The sequence below is a fragment of the Nelumbo nucifera genome, chromosome 7 (assembly GCF_055504915.1).
Source record: "Nelumbo nucifera cultivar China Antique chromosome 7, China Antique-T2T, whole genome shotgun sequence".
Taxonomy (NCBI): domain Eukaryota; kingdom Viridiplantae; phylum Streptophyta; class Magnoliopsida; order Proteales; family Nelumbonaceae; genus Nelumbo; species Nelumbo nucifera.
The window spans coordinates 17,742,460-17,762,665 of NC_142655.1; the positions used below are offsets into that span (position 1 = coordinate 17,742,460).

General features: G+C 41.1%; 1 protein-coding gene and 1 long non-coding RNA gene across 2 annotated transcripts; both read right to left on the reverse strand.

The window, feature by feature from the left end:
- Nucleotides 1-316: 316 nt before the first annotated feature.
- On the reverse strand, nt 317-6,271 carry LOC109115464 (uncharacterized). Its single transcript, XR_002023243.2, has 2 exons — nt 4,893-6,271; nt 317-1,042 (listed from the first exon to the last, which is right to left on the reverse strand). It is a non-coding gene; the product is annotated as an uncharacterized LOC109115464 (long non-coding RNA).
- Nucleotides 6,272-17,327: 11,056 nt separating this feature from the next.
- On the reverse strand, nt 17,328-18,292 carry LOC104607863 (putative glutathione S-transferase). Its single transcript, XM_010273619.3, has 2 exons — nt 17,883-18,292; nt 17,328-17,801 (listed from the first exon to the last, which is right to left on the reverse strand). The coding sequence occupies exons 1-2, from the start codon at nt 18,231-18,233 to the stop codon at nt 17,445-17,447; spliced, it is 708 nt and encodes a 235-aa protein (XP_010271921.1). The 5' UTR covers nt 18,234-18,292; the 3' UTR covers nt 17,328-17,444.
- Between the last annotated feature and the right edge of the window lie 1,914 nt (nt 18,293-20,206).

Here is a 20,206-nt window from a genome sequence, read left to right on the forward strand (position 1 = left end):
TACTTACCTGTAGAGTAGAGGTCAGTTCAAGATTTTTGGAACTGAAACCTAGCCTATTAAAAACAATTTCAAGGTCTACCTGTAAAACCTATTATATATAGTCATTTCCATCCGGTTCATGACTGAAGCGCGGTAGGATTGATCGGTGAACTCGGTGTCACCTGGTCTGGCATAGGACTTGCACAACTGAGTCTGTGGTGGAGCCCATACACCACGAGGTTTCCTTTGTGCCGTGGTGCTTGTTGCTCCAGTTTTGTCTGCCGACATCAAATATAATTCATTGCAAAAGCTAGAATCTTTTAGCAACGAATTGGAATTTGCTTTGTTAAGACGATAATAATTCTTCAGCTGAATTGAACATATACAATGGAGGTCTAGAAAGATTGAAAAGCACATAACAAACGCAATAATCCATTTACGCTGGAAGGCATATCCACTGAAATTGGACAGATTGAATTTATGCCACTGAAGAATAGTTTGGACATTGGGCTGCTCAGATTCTAAGTCACATCAATTGAATTAAGTCCACCTTGATTATATATTGTGGGACACAATGCCATAATATTGTGTTTTGGGGCACTTGAGTACCTGTAGATAATGATGCAGTAGGACTACCCTTCAACTCGTTATTTATCCAATATACACTGTTTCAATCTCCATGAAATTCCAATTTGCTTCTTAACACATGAGATCACAAGGAGTGAGTCCCCTTCCATACTGATGACATGATTCCTGACATTATGAATTTCTTACATAGCCCAAGCTTCAGCAACACTAATCAAATTCAAGCCTATGGAATAAAGGACAACCCCAAAATGGTTTCTGGCAATGCAAACAATCGAACATAAATCATTATCATTCTGTGAAGTATCAAAATTCATCTTAATAGCACCCTCTCTTGAGCTATTTCAACAGCAAATTTTCTTGTTATTAAGATTTGAGTTTGGATCACCGCATGATTTTTTCTTTGATGCTCGCTCTATGATAGTGGAAGGGGGGAGACACCGAAGAATGAAACTGCTCTTTTCCCGAGCCCCTGGGCCTGCCAAATTATTTCCTCTATCCAAATTATTCCACCATTCCAAAACTGACAAATCTTTTCAACTAAACTTGCTTAGCCAAAGAATTATAATTATTATTATTATTATTATTATTATTATTATTTTTTGATAAAAATGGAAATGCTACAAAAGAACACTTCTAGACTGTGTTTGATTTGAAGGAAAAAATAGGGAAAAGAAGAGAAACCTTTACTTTACAAACCTTATATAGGTTTCCCAACATTTTTCTTTCTTTCCCTACCTTTTCCTTCAAGTCAAGCATAATCTTAAAGAAGAATGATGCCTGGTAAATGCATCGAAGAAGCATACATACAACAACTTAAAATCTAATAGATTGGATCCCGAAAAATTTAACTCATGCCCCAAATTAGGCAACCTGTCCGCTGCAAAGTTTAATTGCTTCCCTGAATTGAAGTCATGCACGTAGGAGACATCGGTTTTGTAACACTGGCGCAACGCTAGACTAGACAATCTTGGATGATAGAGCTGACCATATATCCACGGGCCGGATATCAATCCTACCACAAAGACTATTTATAATAATGTTTGGAATCACCTTCGATTATGATCTTCAAGCCCAGAAACCTCTCCCCGATTCTGTGAGTTTCAAGAGCACCCCACGCCTCAACTTCATTTATCAAATATTCCCCTATGTCCTTGCAACATACCCAAAGAGATTTCCCCTCATCATCATAATTTTCAAAACCGGACCGGACTGGAAAACCGGTAATTGTTCAGCCCTCCGGGTCCGATTATACTGTAAACCACTAAATCCTAAATAACTGTTGAAAATGTCAGAAAACCACTGATCCGGGTGGTCAAACCGCTAAACTGTTCGACTCGGGCAGCAGTTTGCGGGTTACGAATTTCATTTTCGTTGATTTAAAAAAATAATAAAAACAAAAAAAAAAACCACTCTTACAAATAGGCCTTTAGGGTTAGAACGAAAGGCATTCAATTTCATTCTAACCCTTCCCTCCTCTCAGTCCTCATACCCCGACTCATGACTTGCGGCAGCCACGACTGATGGCGATTCACGGTGACTGGCGACGACGGAGAACTTCACCTACGGCGGTTTGCATTTTATAACCAGCAACAACCTCTATTTATCAATGATGAAGTGCATTTTGGCAGTTCCCGGCTGGCTAGTGACTCAAATGTCTAGCTGAATAATCCCTACCTGGAAGGTGGCTTGCATGCCTAGCTGAATGGTTCCTACCTAGAAGGTGACTTGGACGCTTACCTGAAAGGTTCCTACTTGGAAGTTGGCTTGGACGCCTAGCTGAATGGTAACGAGCTGGAGAGGTGGTTCTGATGCCTAGCTGAATGGTGACGAGCTGGAGAGGTGGCTCTAATGCCTAGATGAATGGTGACGAGCTGGAAAGGTGGTTCTGATGCCTAGTTTAATGGTGACGAGTTGGAGAGGTGGCTTTGATGTGACCTGCAAGGAAACAGTGTCAGAGTGCTCAGGTTGCTTTACCTGGGGTGGGCACTCCGATGCTTAAGTTAGAGAATCAGAGATTTTAAAATAGCTAAATGTGAGAGAGTTGGAGAACTGCCAGAACTAAAAATTGTGGCCCCCTGGAGTTGGAGGTAAGGCCTTTATATAGGCATTGTTTGGCGTGAGCATCACGCAACACGTCCGAGATCTCCGGGAGGACGTGCCTAACTACCTTCGAGGTCCTCAGAGGTAGCCGTGCACGTAAGCCAATCTTTGCGCCTTACTCGGTTTCTTCCAAAACATTCGGTGTGAGAGCTGATCTCCGAGAGACCTGGGAGTGATGGGATGCATGCAGAAATCGACAACGAGCACGTCTCGTAGGTCACCACCTGGACCTCAATCAGGTCGGCAAGCCCTCGAGGGTGGTCGCTTCAGCCAATATTGACGAGGTACCATAGGTCAGCCTTGGACGAGCTGCTGCTAGCCACCATGAGTCGTGGAAGAGGTCGCTGGCTAGGTTTCTACTAAGTCGGCGGTGGAGGCAGGCCGCCAGGTCGCCAGGTCGGCGCTAGAGGCAGGTCGCCAGGTCAGTGTTAGAGGCAGGTTGCCAGATTGGCGCTAGAGGCAGGTCGCCAGGTCGGTGCTAGAGGCAGGTTGCCAGGTCAGCACTAGAGGCAGGTCGCCAAGTCACGCTAGAGGTAGGTTGCCAAGTCGGCACCAGAGGCAGGTTGCTAGGTCGACGTTAGATGCAAGTTGCCAGGTCGGCACCAGAGGTAGGTCGCTAGGTCGGCACCACCAGAGGCAGGTCGCCAGGTCGGCACCAAAGGCAGGTCACCACGTCGGTGCTAGAGACAGGTCCCCAGGTCGGCACCAGAGGCAGGTTGCCAGGTCGGTACCAGAGGCAGGTTGCCAGGTCGGCGCTAGAGGTAGGTTACCAGGTCAGCACCAGAGGTAGGTTGCTAGGTCGGCGCTAGAGGCAAGTCACCAGGTCGACGTTAGATGCAAGTTGCCAGGTCGGCACCAGAGGTAGGTCGCCAGGTCGGCACCACCAGAGGCAGGTCGCCAGGTCGGCACCACCAGAGGCAGGTCGCTAGGTCGGCACCAAAGGCAGGTCACCACGTCGGTGCTAGAGACAGGTCCCCAGGTCGGCACTAGAGGCAGGTTGCCAGGTCGGTACCAGAGGCAGGTCGCCAGGTCGGCGCTAGAGGTAGGTGCACCAGAGGCAGGTTGCTAGGTCGACGCTAGAGGCAGGTCGCCAGGTCGCTAGGTCGACGACAGTGCCGCTAGCTGGGACTCCATCATTTTGAATAAGGCAAGTTTTCGCCTAGGTGGTTCTGGGTGTCACCCAGTTGCTCCAAGATGCCATGTGTCATGATGTTAGTGGAGGGCCAAATCTGCCCTCATCAATCAAGGATTTGCAGCGGCGATTTGCAGCAGCCAACCACCGGCGACTACTGTGGAGTCACCGGTTCTGGGTAAAAATCCACAAGATTTGGCATAGCAACTGCCGGCGACCAAGATTTGGCATAGCATCTCCTCGACCAAAGAAGAGAACAACGACACTTGTGTTTTCAACCGAAGATTTGTAGCGGCCAACAGTCTTCGTGCACTTGAAGGGGACGACCAAGATTTGCAAAGGCCAACTTCTGGCAAACAGCAACACACTGCGTTTCCGAACAATCAATCGCCGGCGACCAAGATTTACAGCGGCAATAGGCGAACATAGTGGAAGGATTGCATCGACCATCTCTGTGCGCATTAGTCATTCCCCTTCCCCCCCCCCCCCCCCCCCGGGGCTTTCTACAACCATCTCTTGCTCTGGCTAGCATGTATTGAGCGGCGGAAACCTGTACAACAGCCATTAAAGCCGAGCTGGGCCTCCGCCGTTATAAAAGGTTGCGACCGGAGAGTTTGGGGCTGGATTTGCTAGCTACGGGGATTTGGTTTTTGGATGAGAGAGATTTAGTTAGGGAGAGGGAATGGTGATTCTCTAATGTGGTTTTCCGGAGGCCAACGAAACTATTAACGTAGCGCGTCGGAAATGGGTGATTTTCCGGACACAATTGGTGGTGTTGGTGGAAAATGGGGAGTTGATGGCAGTAGTGGACGCCATCCTTGCTGGCCTCTGGTGTTGTATCTGAAGTCTGAACAGAGTAAGTTCAGACTTATTTTGTAACTTTTCTGTTAGAACGGGCCGACCGTTCCCATGACCGGTACAATCTCCAGTTTGGTTTTAAAAACCATGCTCATCATCCCTTGCTATCACACCAATGACATATTTTCCATCCGGGTTTCTGCAATGTTATCACTTTTGAAAGGCATGCCTTCGGACTGTAACCCTAATAGAAGTACAAATTAAGTGAAAACAGAAAATAAGTGATAACCCCTACCTTAACTCAGAAATTGCGACTGAAACAAAACCTGTGTGGCTGAAACTCGTGAGGAAGAAGAAATCCTTTGCTACTGTAACTCAGAAATTACGACTGAAACAAATACTGTGGCTGAAACTTGTGTGGAAGAAGAAATCTCTTGCTACTGTAACTCAGAAATTGCGACTGAAACAAATCCTGTGTGGCTGAAACTCGTGAGGAAGAAGAAATCCCTTTCTACTGTAACTAGGAACTTGGTGAAGAAGTAGAAGCTTGGTCACAAAGGAGAAATCCCTTATTGGGAGAAACCGAATGCAAGAGAGAAACAAGGTGAGATATAACTCAAGAGGGTTAAAAGTGTCTGAATAGTAATTATAAGGGTAGTATGGGGATTAAACAAAACTGTAATAGTAGATTTTGGATGGAATGCTAAGGAAAGAGGTCTTTGTCTCACGGTCATAGTATAAGGGGGTATTTGTCTCAAAACAAAGTACAGGGGGTCTTTGTCACAAACCCCATAATACAGGGGGGGTCTTTGTAATTTACCCAATTAATTTTGATTGTATGAAGGTGAGGTCTCCCCATTTTATTTGATTTCATTGGACTGTATTATGGATAGATAATAGGTGTGGGAGGTGAGAGAAACTTGACTCCGGATCTCCTGCCCACGAGAACCCTACCCACAATACACCACCCCCCTTGAATTGGGAGCATCAGAGGATGAAATGTTCTCCATGTGTGACTAAGATAAACATGGACAAGATTCTCGTAAGCAGGAGATCCGGGCTCGAGAGACTTTGGCACAATCCCTCCACCACCAAGTGCAGCGGCATCAGTTTATTTTTTAAATATTTTATTATTCCTCCTCTTTCAAATATTCCACAGGATAATACTAACTGTGAAGAGTTCATGTTCCTCTATTGGTTATCCGATCCCACCAGTTTGGTAATTCTTCATCTGGAGCCAGAATCGGGACCTCACCTTTGAAGGATTGTCCAAATATGCCAAGAATTCTCGCAGTGGAGGAATAGGTGGTTGGAATCCTCCTCACCACAGAAAGGGCAATCCTCTTCAGCCCTTAAGCCCCCACTTAGCCTATAACACCGACTTCATTATAGGCAAAATTAATAGAAAATCTTCCTTTATTAGCATCAAGTCTCTAAATCATCTTGTCTTCCTTAGACTGAGAAGGGAGGAATATGAATCTAATTCTGCTTCTAAACATGGATAGGCACAAGATTATGAATTTTATCTTCCTCCCAAACCATCCTCTCATGATTGATAACTTCATCAATCGGAGCTTATCTTCCTCACCTGTGGGATCTCTATTCACCATATCTCAGCAAAGGAATCAATGAACTTGTCCTTCTAAAAAATTATTTTCTTACCATCATCACCAATCCAACCAACACCCTTATTAAGCAAGGGTCTAAAGTTAAGAATTCCTCTAGCTCCACGCCAATTAATATTATTAATTGAAAATTTTAAATTCTGATCTAATCTTTATCACGAAGAAGGGTCTATTCTGGTGATGAGGCCGATCAAATCACACATGGGACCCATTTAGATCCTTGAAATAATGGAAGGGTTGCACATAGATAAATATATGGAGAGAGAGAGAATAGAAGACAAAATTAAGTTCAATTGTTTTCTTTTTTTCTTTTGTTTGCTGTTTAGCAGATGCTTAATTAGTGTGTGATGCCTATGTTTGTCTTCACCTGGTCCTCACGTCAAAAACGAATCAACCCAAAAAAAGATTTTAATCAAATCTGTTTTCTCTTTTGTTTTTTTGCTCAGCAGATGCTTAATTAATTAGTGTATGATGCCGATGTTTGTCTTCACCTCCTCACGTCAAAAACGAATCAACCCAAAAGTTTAATCCATTTATTTTCTTATTTCCAATCTGTCCATACATTCTTGAACACAGCAAACAGCCAATCAAGTGGATTATCGCAAATTCAAAAGAAAAAAAAAAGGTAAAAAAAGCAGTAAACTGTCATCCTCTTGTTTCATTTTTTCCACAATGAGAAGAGAGAAATCCCTGATGTGGTATAGCTATAGATGATGATACAGTTCTTTTTGAGGTAAAGAGAAACTTTTTTGATACAGTTGGTAGTGGCTGGTGGAATGAGGCCAATATTACAATCTGACATTGGACTACTGGCTGGGTCCCATATCTATCGAAAATAGATGTGGGACCCACAGTAATTAATATAGGCTCGCCAAGGTGGATCTGTTCACCATAGTGGGTCCCGCTCGCATGCATCGGATGCAATGGGCCCACCGAATCTTGCAAGTCTAACAAGGAAATATACATTAATTCAATTGATGTTACTTTAGAGACCGATCGAGCAGTCCAAATAACCCTGTTTTTGTTCCCTCCTTACTTTGGAGAGAGTATTTATTATCGAAGTTCAATGGACTGCATCTTCTTGTGCTTTGCGTTTTGAATCTTCTAGAATTCCATTGTATACGTTGAAGTTGGCCGGAGAATCATCAATTCATCATCTTGAGAAAGATATGGAAAAGCAAATTCGAATGTGCTAAAATGATTCTACTTTTGCGATGAATTGTGTGATATATTGGTATGTCGCCACTCGGCAGCCGCAAATGTAGCAGTAACAGTAAGCACAACGGCAGCAGCAATGGTGGAAAAATGCACACATAGCATGTATAACTACCGTGCAAAGGGAATCTCGTGGTGTGGGATGACTGGGATCCACAGACTCCACCTTACCGGTGTGGTTGTACGTGCTTTGTCCTTAGTGCCGGATTTTGTCCTTAATACTAAGGTGCAAGTTGATAGGCTGGATCATTGCCAAAAATAATTTAGTTGATAGGTTGGATCGAATTGAATGGGACATAGATACATATATAATTTTTTTTTTCTTTTTAAATTTGTCCATCATAGGTTAGGTTAAGTGAATCCATGGTTTTTAAAACCGGATTGAATTGGACGGTTGGATTGGAAAAACTGTGAACCAGTCAGGTGATAAATTCTGTTTTATCCAAGAATTGTTATTTCGCCAAAAATTGTTGATTTGATCAGAAAACTGATGATTGGGCGATCGAACCGTTTGAACCGTCCAATGATTTTGGCTGTTTTTTATTTTTTTTGTCAGAATGGGCAGTCCGTTCGATTCGAACGGTTGGACCGTTTGACCCGGGAAAAGGACCCCTAACCAGTTCAGTTTTAAAAACCTTGAGTGAACCAAACCAAAACTCGCTAGTTATTTGGGTTCAGCTTGCTAAATGTTCAAACTCAGCTTGAAGATTATCTAAGTGAGTTGAGCTTGAGTTCAAGTTTAGTAGTGTCCAGCTTGAGTAGATCACTAGCCTAATTGAGTTTCTAATAACATTATTTGTTAATATGTTTTTATTTATAATATAAATAAATATTAATTTTTTTATAATATAAGTTTCATAGTATATTTTTATTTATAATATTTCATAATCTTGATTTATTTATAATTTTTAATCTATAATCACATTTTGTAATATATTATTCATTTATAATATTTTAAATATTAATTTATTTATAATTCTTTATAGCATTTTTTTATAATTAGCTAGAGTTGAGTTGAGCTCAAGTAGTTCACGACTAGACCTGTTCATGGGCCGGGTGGCCCGACCCCCGGACGGGCTTGAACAGGTTTTTTGGCCCGCGGGCTTAACCTCGGGCCAAAAAGCCTGGCCCGCGTAAAATTCAAGTCGGGCTCGGGCTTTGCCAAAATAGCCCGGCCCGAGCCCGGCCCGACCCGACCTATAGTTAAACCTAGGTAAACCCGATCCGACCTATAGTTAAACCTAAGTAAAAACCCTATATGATGTCCATTTGAATAAATTTTTTAATTTAAAAAGGTTGTTGATTTACTTGTAGGCCCATTGTTCATTTAAATAGGGGAAAAAACATTTGAATTAAAATAGATAATGTCCATTTGAATAGAAAAAATTCAAATTTCTTTTATTAGGTCGGGCTTCGGGCTCGGGCTTCGGCCTTTTTATCAGGGTCGGGCTTGGGCCCAAGTTGTAGGCCCATTGATCGGGTCAGGCTTGGGCTCGGGCCTAACATTTTTCTATTAATAAAGAGCCAAAGCCCGGCCCGGCCCATGAATAGGTCTATTCACGACTTGTGTTTTCAAATCGTTGTTGACTTGGATGGTCAAACTGTTTGGACTAGAAACCATCTAGATGACCAACTCCGTTTTACCCCAAACTCGGTCCCTGGCCTAAAACTGTTGAATTGGTCAATGAACCATTGACCCAAACAGTTTGACCGCTGAAATTTGACTCGGACAACAGTTTGTGGTTTATTACGTATGACAAAACAAGAATGAAAAGAAAAGTTTAGAACTTCAGATATCTCAAATCTGAGATCTAATAGATAGAGAGGTCAGTTGAGAGATATGTGTGAGATCTGAGAGATCTCATGTTTAGAGATCTAGGGAAGCAATCTAGACAAGAGATCTGCGGGAGAGGGAGCTCTTAGATATACTTTTATTGCTGCTGTTGCTTCTATAGTTTGCTGCCACTATTGTTGCTGTAGTTTGTCGTTGCTGCCGCCGTTGCCACAAGTGACCTCCTCCTCCTCCTCCTCCTCCTCCTCCTCCTCCTTCTTCTTCTTCTTCTTCTCCTTCTTCTTCTTAACTCTTAGTCTTCTTTCTCTTCTAAACTCTCTTTGCTGATAGCTTCTCAAATCTCACTCTCATTTTCAAACCCTTTTTCTCATGATATTTATATGCATTTTATCCTAATATTCCAATTTAATGGATAAGATGACATTATCACATGTTAAAGTGTTTAAACAGTTTGAACCATTTGACCCGGATGGTCAAACATCTGACCTAAAAATCGGTGGCCAAAGTGATTTTGTTTCCGGTTCAATTTTTAAAACGTTGCTCACGAGTATTGACTTGAGTCGAGTTCAAGAATGAAACTCAAAACTCGATTGAGCTCGAGTTGAGTTTTGAGCTTCAAGATTTTGAGTTGACCTCGAGGTTAAGCCACCCAAAACTCAACTCGACTCAACAACGGGTTATAGATACTTAAGATACTTAAGATTTATAGATACATTAATCTTAAGTCTATATGATCAATATCTATTTAAATTGAATGGAAAAAGATCAAATGGGATTAGATAGGGGTGGATCTAAAAGCTTACCAAACAATTAAATAATTAGAGTGTAAGGTCATGGGCCTTTACAGTCTCAATTTAAATCACCCCTAACCGAGGTCAAGTCAATTTGGTCTAGTCTAGTGACCAAACCTGAGTCACTAAGCAATGAGCCAAAATAGGGTATAAATTGTCCCAGAACATTAGGGCACAAAGAGAGAGGACAGAGACCCAACATTAAGCCACTGCCTCTTCCTCTCCATCTTCTCCTCCCACCTCCTCTCCATCCTCAAATCTGCCCCAAGAACTACAATAGTCCAATCCCTCTCTAGAGGGTAAGTACCCACCTGAGAGGGGTATCACTTACCTGAAAAATAAAGGGAAATTGTCTAAAACTCACCGTGAATTTTTAGCATTTCTCTTAAACTCACCACAACTTTTCAAAATGTCTAAAACTCAACTTGTCACTCACTTGATGTTAAATAAATTAACGGGTGTTAATATATTACCATTTTAACCTTCATAGAAAAATATAAAATATATACAAAATAAATTAATGGGTGTTAATATATTACCATTCTAATATTTAGACATGAAAAAAAAGAAAAAAGTTCAAAAAACATTTTCAAATATAAAATACATAAAAACACAAAAATTACAAAAAATATAAAAAATTATAGAAATTGCAAACAAAATAAAAAATTATTTTCAAATTATAGAAACAATAGAAATTGAAAAACGAAATTAGAAAATAAAAATTGTAGAAAAAACACAAAAAATTATAGAAAAACATATAAATTGTAAATAAATAACAAAAATGCTGGAAAATTTATAGATTGTAGAAAATTTTAAAATGTAAAAAAATAAAAATTATAAAAAAACATTGGAAATTATAGCAAAACACTAAAAATGCAAGAAAAAAAAACAAGAAAATTGAAAACTGAAAAAGACCAATTTTCCTCTAACTCACCATTCAAGGGTAATTTGGTCATGAAAATTGTTATTTATGCTGACATGGACACCTCTTTTAAGAAGCATTAATGGTACGCTAATGGAAGGTGAGTTTTAGAAAATAAAAACTTACTGACATGGTGAGTTTTAGACATTTTGAAAAGTTGTGGTGAGTTCAAGAGAAATGTTGAAAATCCATGGTGGGTTTTAGACAATTTCTCAAAAATAAAAGAATCTAGGTAAATGCACTTACCTAGGAAAATAAACTTTCCCTAATCTATACATAAATTAGAAAAAAGAACATTAGTTACAAACACCCGTTTGGAGTAAACCACTGCTACCAACCCCCACAATATATACAAATACTGAAATTCATGAAATTTCAACATAAAATTAAGAATTCCATCGAAGTTTATAAGACCCACCATTAGACAGGTCCCAATAATAGATGGTGTTTGGGTCACAATTCTTCTTAACCATTTGAGTTAACCATCATTTCTAAAGTTCCGCATATACTATTCATATACTACTACTAATAATAATGAGGATGATGATGATAAAATATGTACCTTTTATCAAAATATTCATTTGCAGTTAAAACAAAATTCCAGCAACTATACTAGATAATTTAACTTTAATGCTTTGATTTTCAATTAATTAATTTGGATCAGAACCTACATTGAACAACCATCTGACGCAACGTGGAAGCAATGAAAACCGGAGCTGGCTATGCAAGCACCGGGCGTTCGCTAGCACCTAGCGAAAAAACACCGATTTCTCTAGGAGAGAGACAAGGTGGCGAAAATAGGAAGAAGAGAACTTGAAGAAATTCTGAAAATCTGAAGTATGAATTGATGCATAACTTTGGGAAAATAACAGTATTTATAATACATTTGGGAATTGTAAAAGAACTAGGAAAGAACATGAGTCTTGATCTTGATCTTGATCCTCTTGGGCTGTCTTGATAAGGTCGAACCCTCTTGGAATTCTTGGGCTTGATCTTCCACCGTCCGATCTCCTTGGCTTTCCTTATGCATGAATCTGGGAGTCTTGGATTTCTTGATGCTTCTTGGAAGAGTCTTGATAATCTTGGATTCTTGATAAGTCTTGGAGTCTTGGAAGAGTCTTAATGGATCTAGAATTATCCTATTATCCTTTCTTGACTTATCTTGGACTCTTGACCTTATCCTAGGAGCTGCCGCCCCTAGGGGTGAGATGGGCCTCCATCATTCTCCCCCACTTGGAGAGGACTCGACCCTGAGTCGTGACGAGGATAGGCAAGTGTTATCTCTGGCAGGTACCGGTGAAGGTCAGCAACGTTGAAGGTCTTGGATATACCCATATGATTTGGTAGGTCCACTATATAGGCATTATCATTAATCTTCTTCAGGATCTTGTATGGACCATACTTCCGAGGCTTCAACTTGTTGTAGGTACCTACGGGAATTCTTTCCTTCCTTAAGAAGACCATAACCTCATCACCTACATCAAACACTTGAGGTCGGCGGTGTTTGTCTGCGGCCATCTTGTACTTGGCGTTGGATTGCTCTAGCTTCTGCTTCACGGCGTCTTGGATGGACCGGATTTGTTCTGCCATCTGTTCTGTTGAGATACTGGCGCTGTGTACCTTGGGTAGTTTCACTAAATCCAGTGCATGGTTGGGGACCTTCATGTATACGATGGAGAATGGGGATATGTCTATAGAACTATGCACTGCATTGTTATAAGCGAACTCAGCCTGGGCTATGGCGAAGTCCCACTGTTTCGGCCGTTCTCGGCATATGCTGCGAATTAAATTCCCTAAGGTTCGATTTATCACTTCTATTTGTCCATCTGTCTGCGGATGGGCTGTACTACTGAAATTAAGTGATGAGTCAAACAACCTCCACAGGGTCATCCAAAAGTGACTGAGGAACTGTGTGTCATGATCTGAAGTGATGGTCTTGGGTACCCCATGTAAGCGAACAATCTCCCTGAAAAATAATTTGGCTGTTGCGGATGCATCTGCTGTTTTCTTGCATGGGAGGAAGTGAGCCATTTTTGAGAACCTATCAACCACCACGAAGACGGAGTCCATGTTCCTCTGGGTCTTTGGCAAGCCTAGCACGAAATCCATGGACAAGTCTTCCCATATAGCAGTAGGAACGGGTAGGGGCATGTAGAGACCTGTGTTCTGGGTTTGTCCCTTAGTTGTCTGACAAACATAGCACCTGCTTACGATTGTAGACACGTCCCTTCTCAATTTCGGCCAATAATATCGCCCCTTAACAGCTTCTATTGTTTTGTCCCTTCCCAAGTGTCCTATTAGTCCACCCCCATGCAAATCCCTGATGATCTTTTCGCGGAGGGAGGTGCAAGGGATACACAGCTGTTCCCCTTTCATAAGGAACCCGTCATAAATAAAGAAGTCTTCTGCTGACTGTTTATTCACACATTTCTCCCATACCTGTTGGAAGTCTTCATCTTGGGCATATAAGTCTTTTAGGCACTCAAAACCCACAATCTCAACGCTGAGGGTCTTGATGAGAGCTACATGCCTACTAAGCGCATCAGCCACTTTATTTTGCTGTCCTGCCTTATACATAATTTTATATGGGAACTTATGTAGGAAAACAGACCATCTGGCATGTAAATCACTTCTTAATTGCTTTTGCCCACTAAGATATTTTAGGGCCTGGTGGTCAGTATAGAGAACAAATTATTTTGCAATTAAATAGTGTTCCCATGTTTTCAAGGCTCTAATCACAGCATAAAACTCCTTGTCATAAGTAGTCCACTTTCTCCTGGCTTTACATAATTTTTCACTAAAGAAAGCAATGGGTCTTTTCTCTTGGGACAATACAGCCCCTATGCCAACTCCACTGGCGTCACATTCAACTTCAAATAATTTATTGAAATCTGGTAAGGCAAGAACAGGACTAGTACATAACTTTTCTTTTATGAGAGCAAAACTTTGCACTTGTTCTCCTCCCCATTGAAATTTCCCCTTTTTCAAGCATTCAGTAATGGGAGCCATGATACTACTAAAATTCTTAATAAAACGCTTATAGAAGGTTGCCAACCCATGAAATCGCCTGACATCTGTGATAGTGGATGGGGTCGGCCACTCCCTAATGGCTTTCACCTTTTCCTCATCTACTTTCACACCATCCTTGTTTATAACGAATCCCGGGAATAGTAAATTATCATTCATAAAAATGCATTTCTTCAAGTTAGCATATAATTTATTTTCCCTCAATGTTTTCAAGACCTCCCTAATATGTCCCACATGCTCAGTGATAGATTTGTTGTATATCAAAATATCATCAAAATAGACTACCACAAATTTACCAATGAAGGGGTGCAATACCTGGTTCATCAGCCTCATGAAAGTGCTGGGTGCGTTGGTTAGTCCAAAGGGCATGACCAACCACTCGAACAAGCCATCTCTAGTCTTGAAGGCTGTCTTCCATTCATCTCCGGGACAGATCCTGATTTGAAGATATCCACTCCTGAGATCTATTTTTGAGAAAACTACAGCTCCGCTTAGTTGATCCAGCATGTCGTCCAGCCTAGGAATGGGAAATTTGTACCCAATGGTGATCTTGTTAATGGCCCTGCTGTCGACACACATTCTCCAACTGCCATCCTTCTTAGGTGTTAATAAGGCAGGTACTGCACAAGGACTCATGCTGGTTTGAATGTGCCCCTTTTTCAATAATTCTTCTACCTTTTCTCGTAAAATTTCATTCTCCTTAGGACTCATCCTGTAATGTGGGAGGTTAGGTAGACTAACACCTGTAACAAAGTCAATATGGTGCTGTATATCTCTCATGGGAGGGAGTTCATTTGGTAACTCCTCTGGAACTACATCATTAAATTCATCCAGTAGTCCCTGTATTTCAGCTAGAATTGTATTTTCATCATTAACATCTTCTCCTTTTACTACTAACAAATGTATCTCATGAGTATCCTTACATTCTTTAAAAAATTCAGCATGATGATTGGTGATGGTAAGGAAATTTTTCTCTTGTGCCTTTGGAGTATTTGTAATATTTTTTTCTACTATGGGTAACAAAGTATAACGTGTACCTTCTTTTTCAAGTTGGTAGGTATTCTTCCTACCCATGTGCCTTGCATCTGTATCAAATTGCCAAGGCCTCCCTAACAAAATATGACAGTACATCTGGTACGAAATAATCTGTGCCTTTGACAAGTATCCTTATTTTTCTGGGACAACATTAATTTTCTTACCACACAAGTATACTCATCATGTTCATATGGACCCTCTTCATCTTCCCCATCAGGTCCACAATATACTTCCTCCTCAATATCTTCTCCCTCCTCCCTTTCTACCATATTAACTGCTTTCCTCCTGGGACAGTCACTAGATGTATGTCCAACCTCATTACATTTAAAACATTTAATAGGAGCGGGCCTTGCATAAGGGTTACTGGGTTTAGGAGGGTTGGAAGGATTACCTCGAGTATGTCCTCCTGTGGTAGCCTTACCGGCGTTACTCGTACTTGCCGGGTGAGAAGGTGGTACTGCCGGAACTGATTTGTTCCTGTCGACAGTTGCCGGTCTGTTGTCGCTCCCACTGTATCGGCGATAATTATCACTGCGTGCCTTATCCTGGAACATTAATTCTGCTTTCAAGGCTAGGTTCCTTGCTTCCTGCACAGTAAGAACCATCTGTACACCAATTTTATCTCTGATAGACGGTCTTAAACCGCTTAGATAACGGGTTGCCTGTTGGTTTATCACTTTCAGATAATTGATTTCTTTAAGCTAATCTCAAAAATTCAGATGTATATTCATTAACACTACGGGGACCCTGTGCACACCTCTGATAAGATTCAAACATATATTGTTCATAGTCAGGAGGTAAAAATCTACCTCTGATTAATTGTTTCATGCGCCTCCAGGTTTGAACAGGACCCCTTCCTTCTCTCATCCGGGTCTCTCTCATCCGTTCCCACCAAACAGATGCGCCTCCCTTTAATCGGAAAACTACTAATTTTACCCTTCGTTCCTCTGGTATTTCCATGTAATCAAAGAACCTATCGACTTCTGTGATCCAATCCAGAAGTCCCTCTATACCAAGATCTCCACTAAAAGTAGGAATATCTACCTTGAGTTTAAATTCATCATTATTCCTACGGGGATTAAAATTACCTTGATTGTGCCAATTTCTACTGCTTCTGTCGTTGCCGGGAAGAACTAAAGCACCACCAAATTCGAAATCGTCATCACTGTCGTCGTCAAGAACTGGACGTCGGGACGCAGTAGCGACGGGTGGTCTGTCGTGGTCATCTCCTGCGATTTGCTGTGGATTTTTCCGGATTCGTGGGACAACCTCTCGTAACAAGGTTTGCAGTTGTTCAGTCACCTCTGCCAGCTGCCGTTCGATGTTACGTGTGGCTGTACGCTGCTCTTCGATTGCTCTCCAAACAGCTGGGAACCCCTGATCTCCATCACGGGGTGGGTTGCGACTGCCATCGTCTGGGTTGTACATGACTAGGCAAATTCCCTACTCTGATACCACTTGACGCAGCGTGGAAGCAATGAAAACTGGAGTTGGCTATGCAAGCACCAGGCGTTCGCTAGCACCTAGCGAAAAAAACACCGATTTGTCTAGGAGAGAGACAAGGTGGCGAAAATAGGAAGAAGAGAACTTGAAGAAATTCTGAAAATCTGAAGTATGAATTGATGCATAACTTTGGGAAAATAGCAGTATTTATAATACATTTGGGAATTGTAAAAGAACTAGGAAAGAACATGAGTCTTGATCTTGATCTTGATCCTCTTGGGCTGTCTTGATAAGGTCGAACCCTCTTGGAATTCTTGGGCTTGATCTTCCACCGTCTGATCTCCTTGGCTCTCCTTATGCATGAATCTGGGAGTCTTGGATTTCTTGATGCTTCTTGGAAGAGTCTTGATAATCTTAAATTCTTGATAAGTCTTGGAGTCTTGGAAGAGTCTTAATGGATCTTGAATTATCCTATTATCCTTTCTTGACTTATCTTGGACTCTTGACCTTATCCTAGGAGCTGCCGCCCCTAGGGGTGAGATGGGCCTTGGGATGGGCCTCCATCACCATCATCATCCAAGCCTTACCCCAACTATATATGGGATTGGTATGCCATTTCCTTTTGTTTAATGTCATATAAATTAACTTATGAGCGTTTAAATAATCATTTCTTAATTTTTACTACCTTGACCTACGCCCTTTTTATAAGCTCCTGGCTCTCAATTTGCAAGATCAGGTGCTATAAATGATCATCTATGCACCGGATGAAGTGCAAAATTGTTTTTTTTTCCTGGTTCAACATTGATTAACCATCTGGTCTGGTCCGATTTTTTTAAGCAACATTGAGAAGAACCATGCATCCACGCGTTCTCATCACTTATGAAGATAATAAGAGGCTATGTTCAATAGCAGCAAAAAGCAAATTTCAATACATGCTGAATTATTTTTTCACCTCAAACTACAACCACGAGAAAAATAACACATTAGACCAGAGTGATTATTTCATACAATCTAACTTTACTTTCCTTAGGTAATGGAAAAAGGGACGCAGCTCATCATAAGGTGGAAGGTTCTCCTTGATGATTTTGACTTCCAGAAAGTTCTTCATCCATAAATGAAGCCATGGAAACTTCTTGGAGTCCATTACCTTGAAACCGGCAGCTTCTTCCACCAATTGCAGCCAATAAGCAATCCAACCAACCACTATATCCAGCATCCCGATTCTATCTCCTCCGAAGAACTTCTTCCCTTTTATCTCTCCTTCAAGGATTTTCAATGCTTCCATTGCTGATTCAGCTGCTCTCGCCTGGACTTCTCCTATTGATTCGAAAGCTGTCTTTATTGCCTCGAAGAACTGGCAGATCAGACGATAATATCTGGTCAGAATCCAGATTAGCAGAAAACCATCAATGAAACTAAACGAAAATAATCTGACCTTTTCGTCGGCAAATTTAGCTAAAAGACGGGCGCGAGCTCTCTCGTAAGGATCTTCTGGCATGATGGGGTTACCCTTCCACCTCTCCTCGATGTACTCAAGAATGCAGATCGACTCTGATATTGGTTTTCCGGCATGGATGAGTACTGGGATCTTCTCGTAATATGGGTTTGATGCGAGAAGCAATGAACTCTTGTTGAATAGATTTTCCTCTATGAACTCATATTTTACTCCTTTTAGCTTCAATACCCATTCAACTCTCCTGCTGAACGGGCTTAGTTTTGTTCCCAGAAGCTTCAAATCGACCACCCCCATGGTTGTTTGTTGCCAGGAACTCTGGTCGATGATCATGGAATCAGCTGTAATTTATAAGCATGTCCAAGGCTCCATGCCACCTCTACGTAAACACAAGTCCAGCCGGCGAAAGTACAGTTAAGATAAGATCCCAGATCTGTGGGTTGATGCTTAGCAGTATATCGGGTTTAATTCGGGTCGGGTGAAGATACCTTGTGTAAATGGGTTGAAATGCAAGCAAATTTCAGCTGGGTTTGCTCATTTTTTCCTATCCCCATAGGCCCATGACTCCATCTCGTTATCCAACTCTGAAACTGATCCAGGAACACAAAATTAGAAATAAAGGAACTGGGTTTGGTAATCGGGCCAAGGACTGCACAACCCGGAACTTATTTGAAGGTATGCGTCATTTAAAAGGTCGATTTGGGGTGTTTCCTACTGGGACAAAATGGAAGGAAGCACGTGCCTTGCACGCAGTTGTTTCTTTTTCAAGATTGTTTTATGTGAGGTGGGTGGGTGGTTGTTTATCCGGAAAGAATTTGTTTGAATGCGGGTTGGATTCCTCTGAAGTGGGCCACTGGGTCTTGGCCTAGGATCTTGGCTTTGTTAAGGTTAGATGAGACGAATGGTATTTGGCTTTCTGAGGTTGGATTATCTGGAGAGCATATTGGATGAAAATCACTGTTCCTTTTCTGTGGATGGTGTGGATTAATTGGACTTTTGTGGATGTCTGTCGGCAGCATATTCAAGTGGCCATGTGGGCGAGCCTCATTTGCCATAGCCTTTAGTCTTTTTGGGGCTTGATTAAGGTCAAGAGCTACTAAGACTAGTTGGAGTTTAGTACTCATGCACAACGAGTCAAAGTTTTCTCCACATTGAAAAGAGGGAGGACTACTAACACTTGAGCAGTGCTAAGTTTTTTTTAGGGTTTGTAAAGAAATTTGTTTATAATAGGATTCAGGCTCACCTTGTTTACAGTGCAAATCTAATTTGCATTTGTGTAAATGCATTGGAGTACAAATAAGAAATTCTGGTTTATTTTAGAATCAGTTTGGAAGGAGTACAAATACAAATATGTAGAGTGTAAAACCTTGTATTTTGTATTTATACTCCTTCCAATCAACGTAACTGAGCCTTTAGCATCGGACTTAACTTTTGTCTTTATCTATTTGTAAACGGAAAAGTAAAATAGGAAGCCAAATGAGATAGTCCTGACCAAGAGAATGGGAGTATGAGGAGGATTAATTATTTATTTTGAACTGAATAGGATTGAGGTAGGAAGAAGATGATGCAAATTTTGGTACAGTTTTTGGGATGCAAAATTTGCACTGTGGGTGAGTGAAAGTAAAAAGTACAAATTTTAATAATAATAATACATGAAAGGCAATATTTTTGGCAATTTGGGCTTCATGTTTTCAATGTAAGAAATAACGAAAAGACCAATTGAAAATTAAAGAGAAAGAGAAAGCAAAAATTGCGTTCACATATAAGAGATAAATCCGCTGTCCACTATGGAAAAAAAAATTAAGAAAATATAAGATTTTATACAATTTTCAATCCTAAAACCAACCTAAGTCTGTGTATATTCATTCTCCTTTCCCTCTTGAATTGACCGGCCTGTACACCACACCTAAACTCAATCATCGAAACCTAATTAATAATTTCCACAGTGATCATGATTTAATTTGTTGTATGCCACCTTCAAATCAAATTCTTTCGTACAATATTGGTTTGCCTACACTCCAAACAATTCATTAGTTTTGAGAAACAAACAAGCGCGAATCCTCTTTCCCCAATATATATGAATTATCATCTCATCATATTTTTTTTTGTTGGTATTATTTAATTTGAAAGGAAAACACAATGGGGTAGCCCATCCCGCAACCCAGGTGCAATGATCCCAAGTCTTCGCTACCACCAGGCACCAGCAGAGAAATCTTACCAACCAGCTGGTTAGCACTTTGCATCTCATCATCATTTCTACTTTGAAAAAATGAAAACTTTTGATTTATCTTTATCCATTAAGAAGG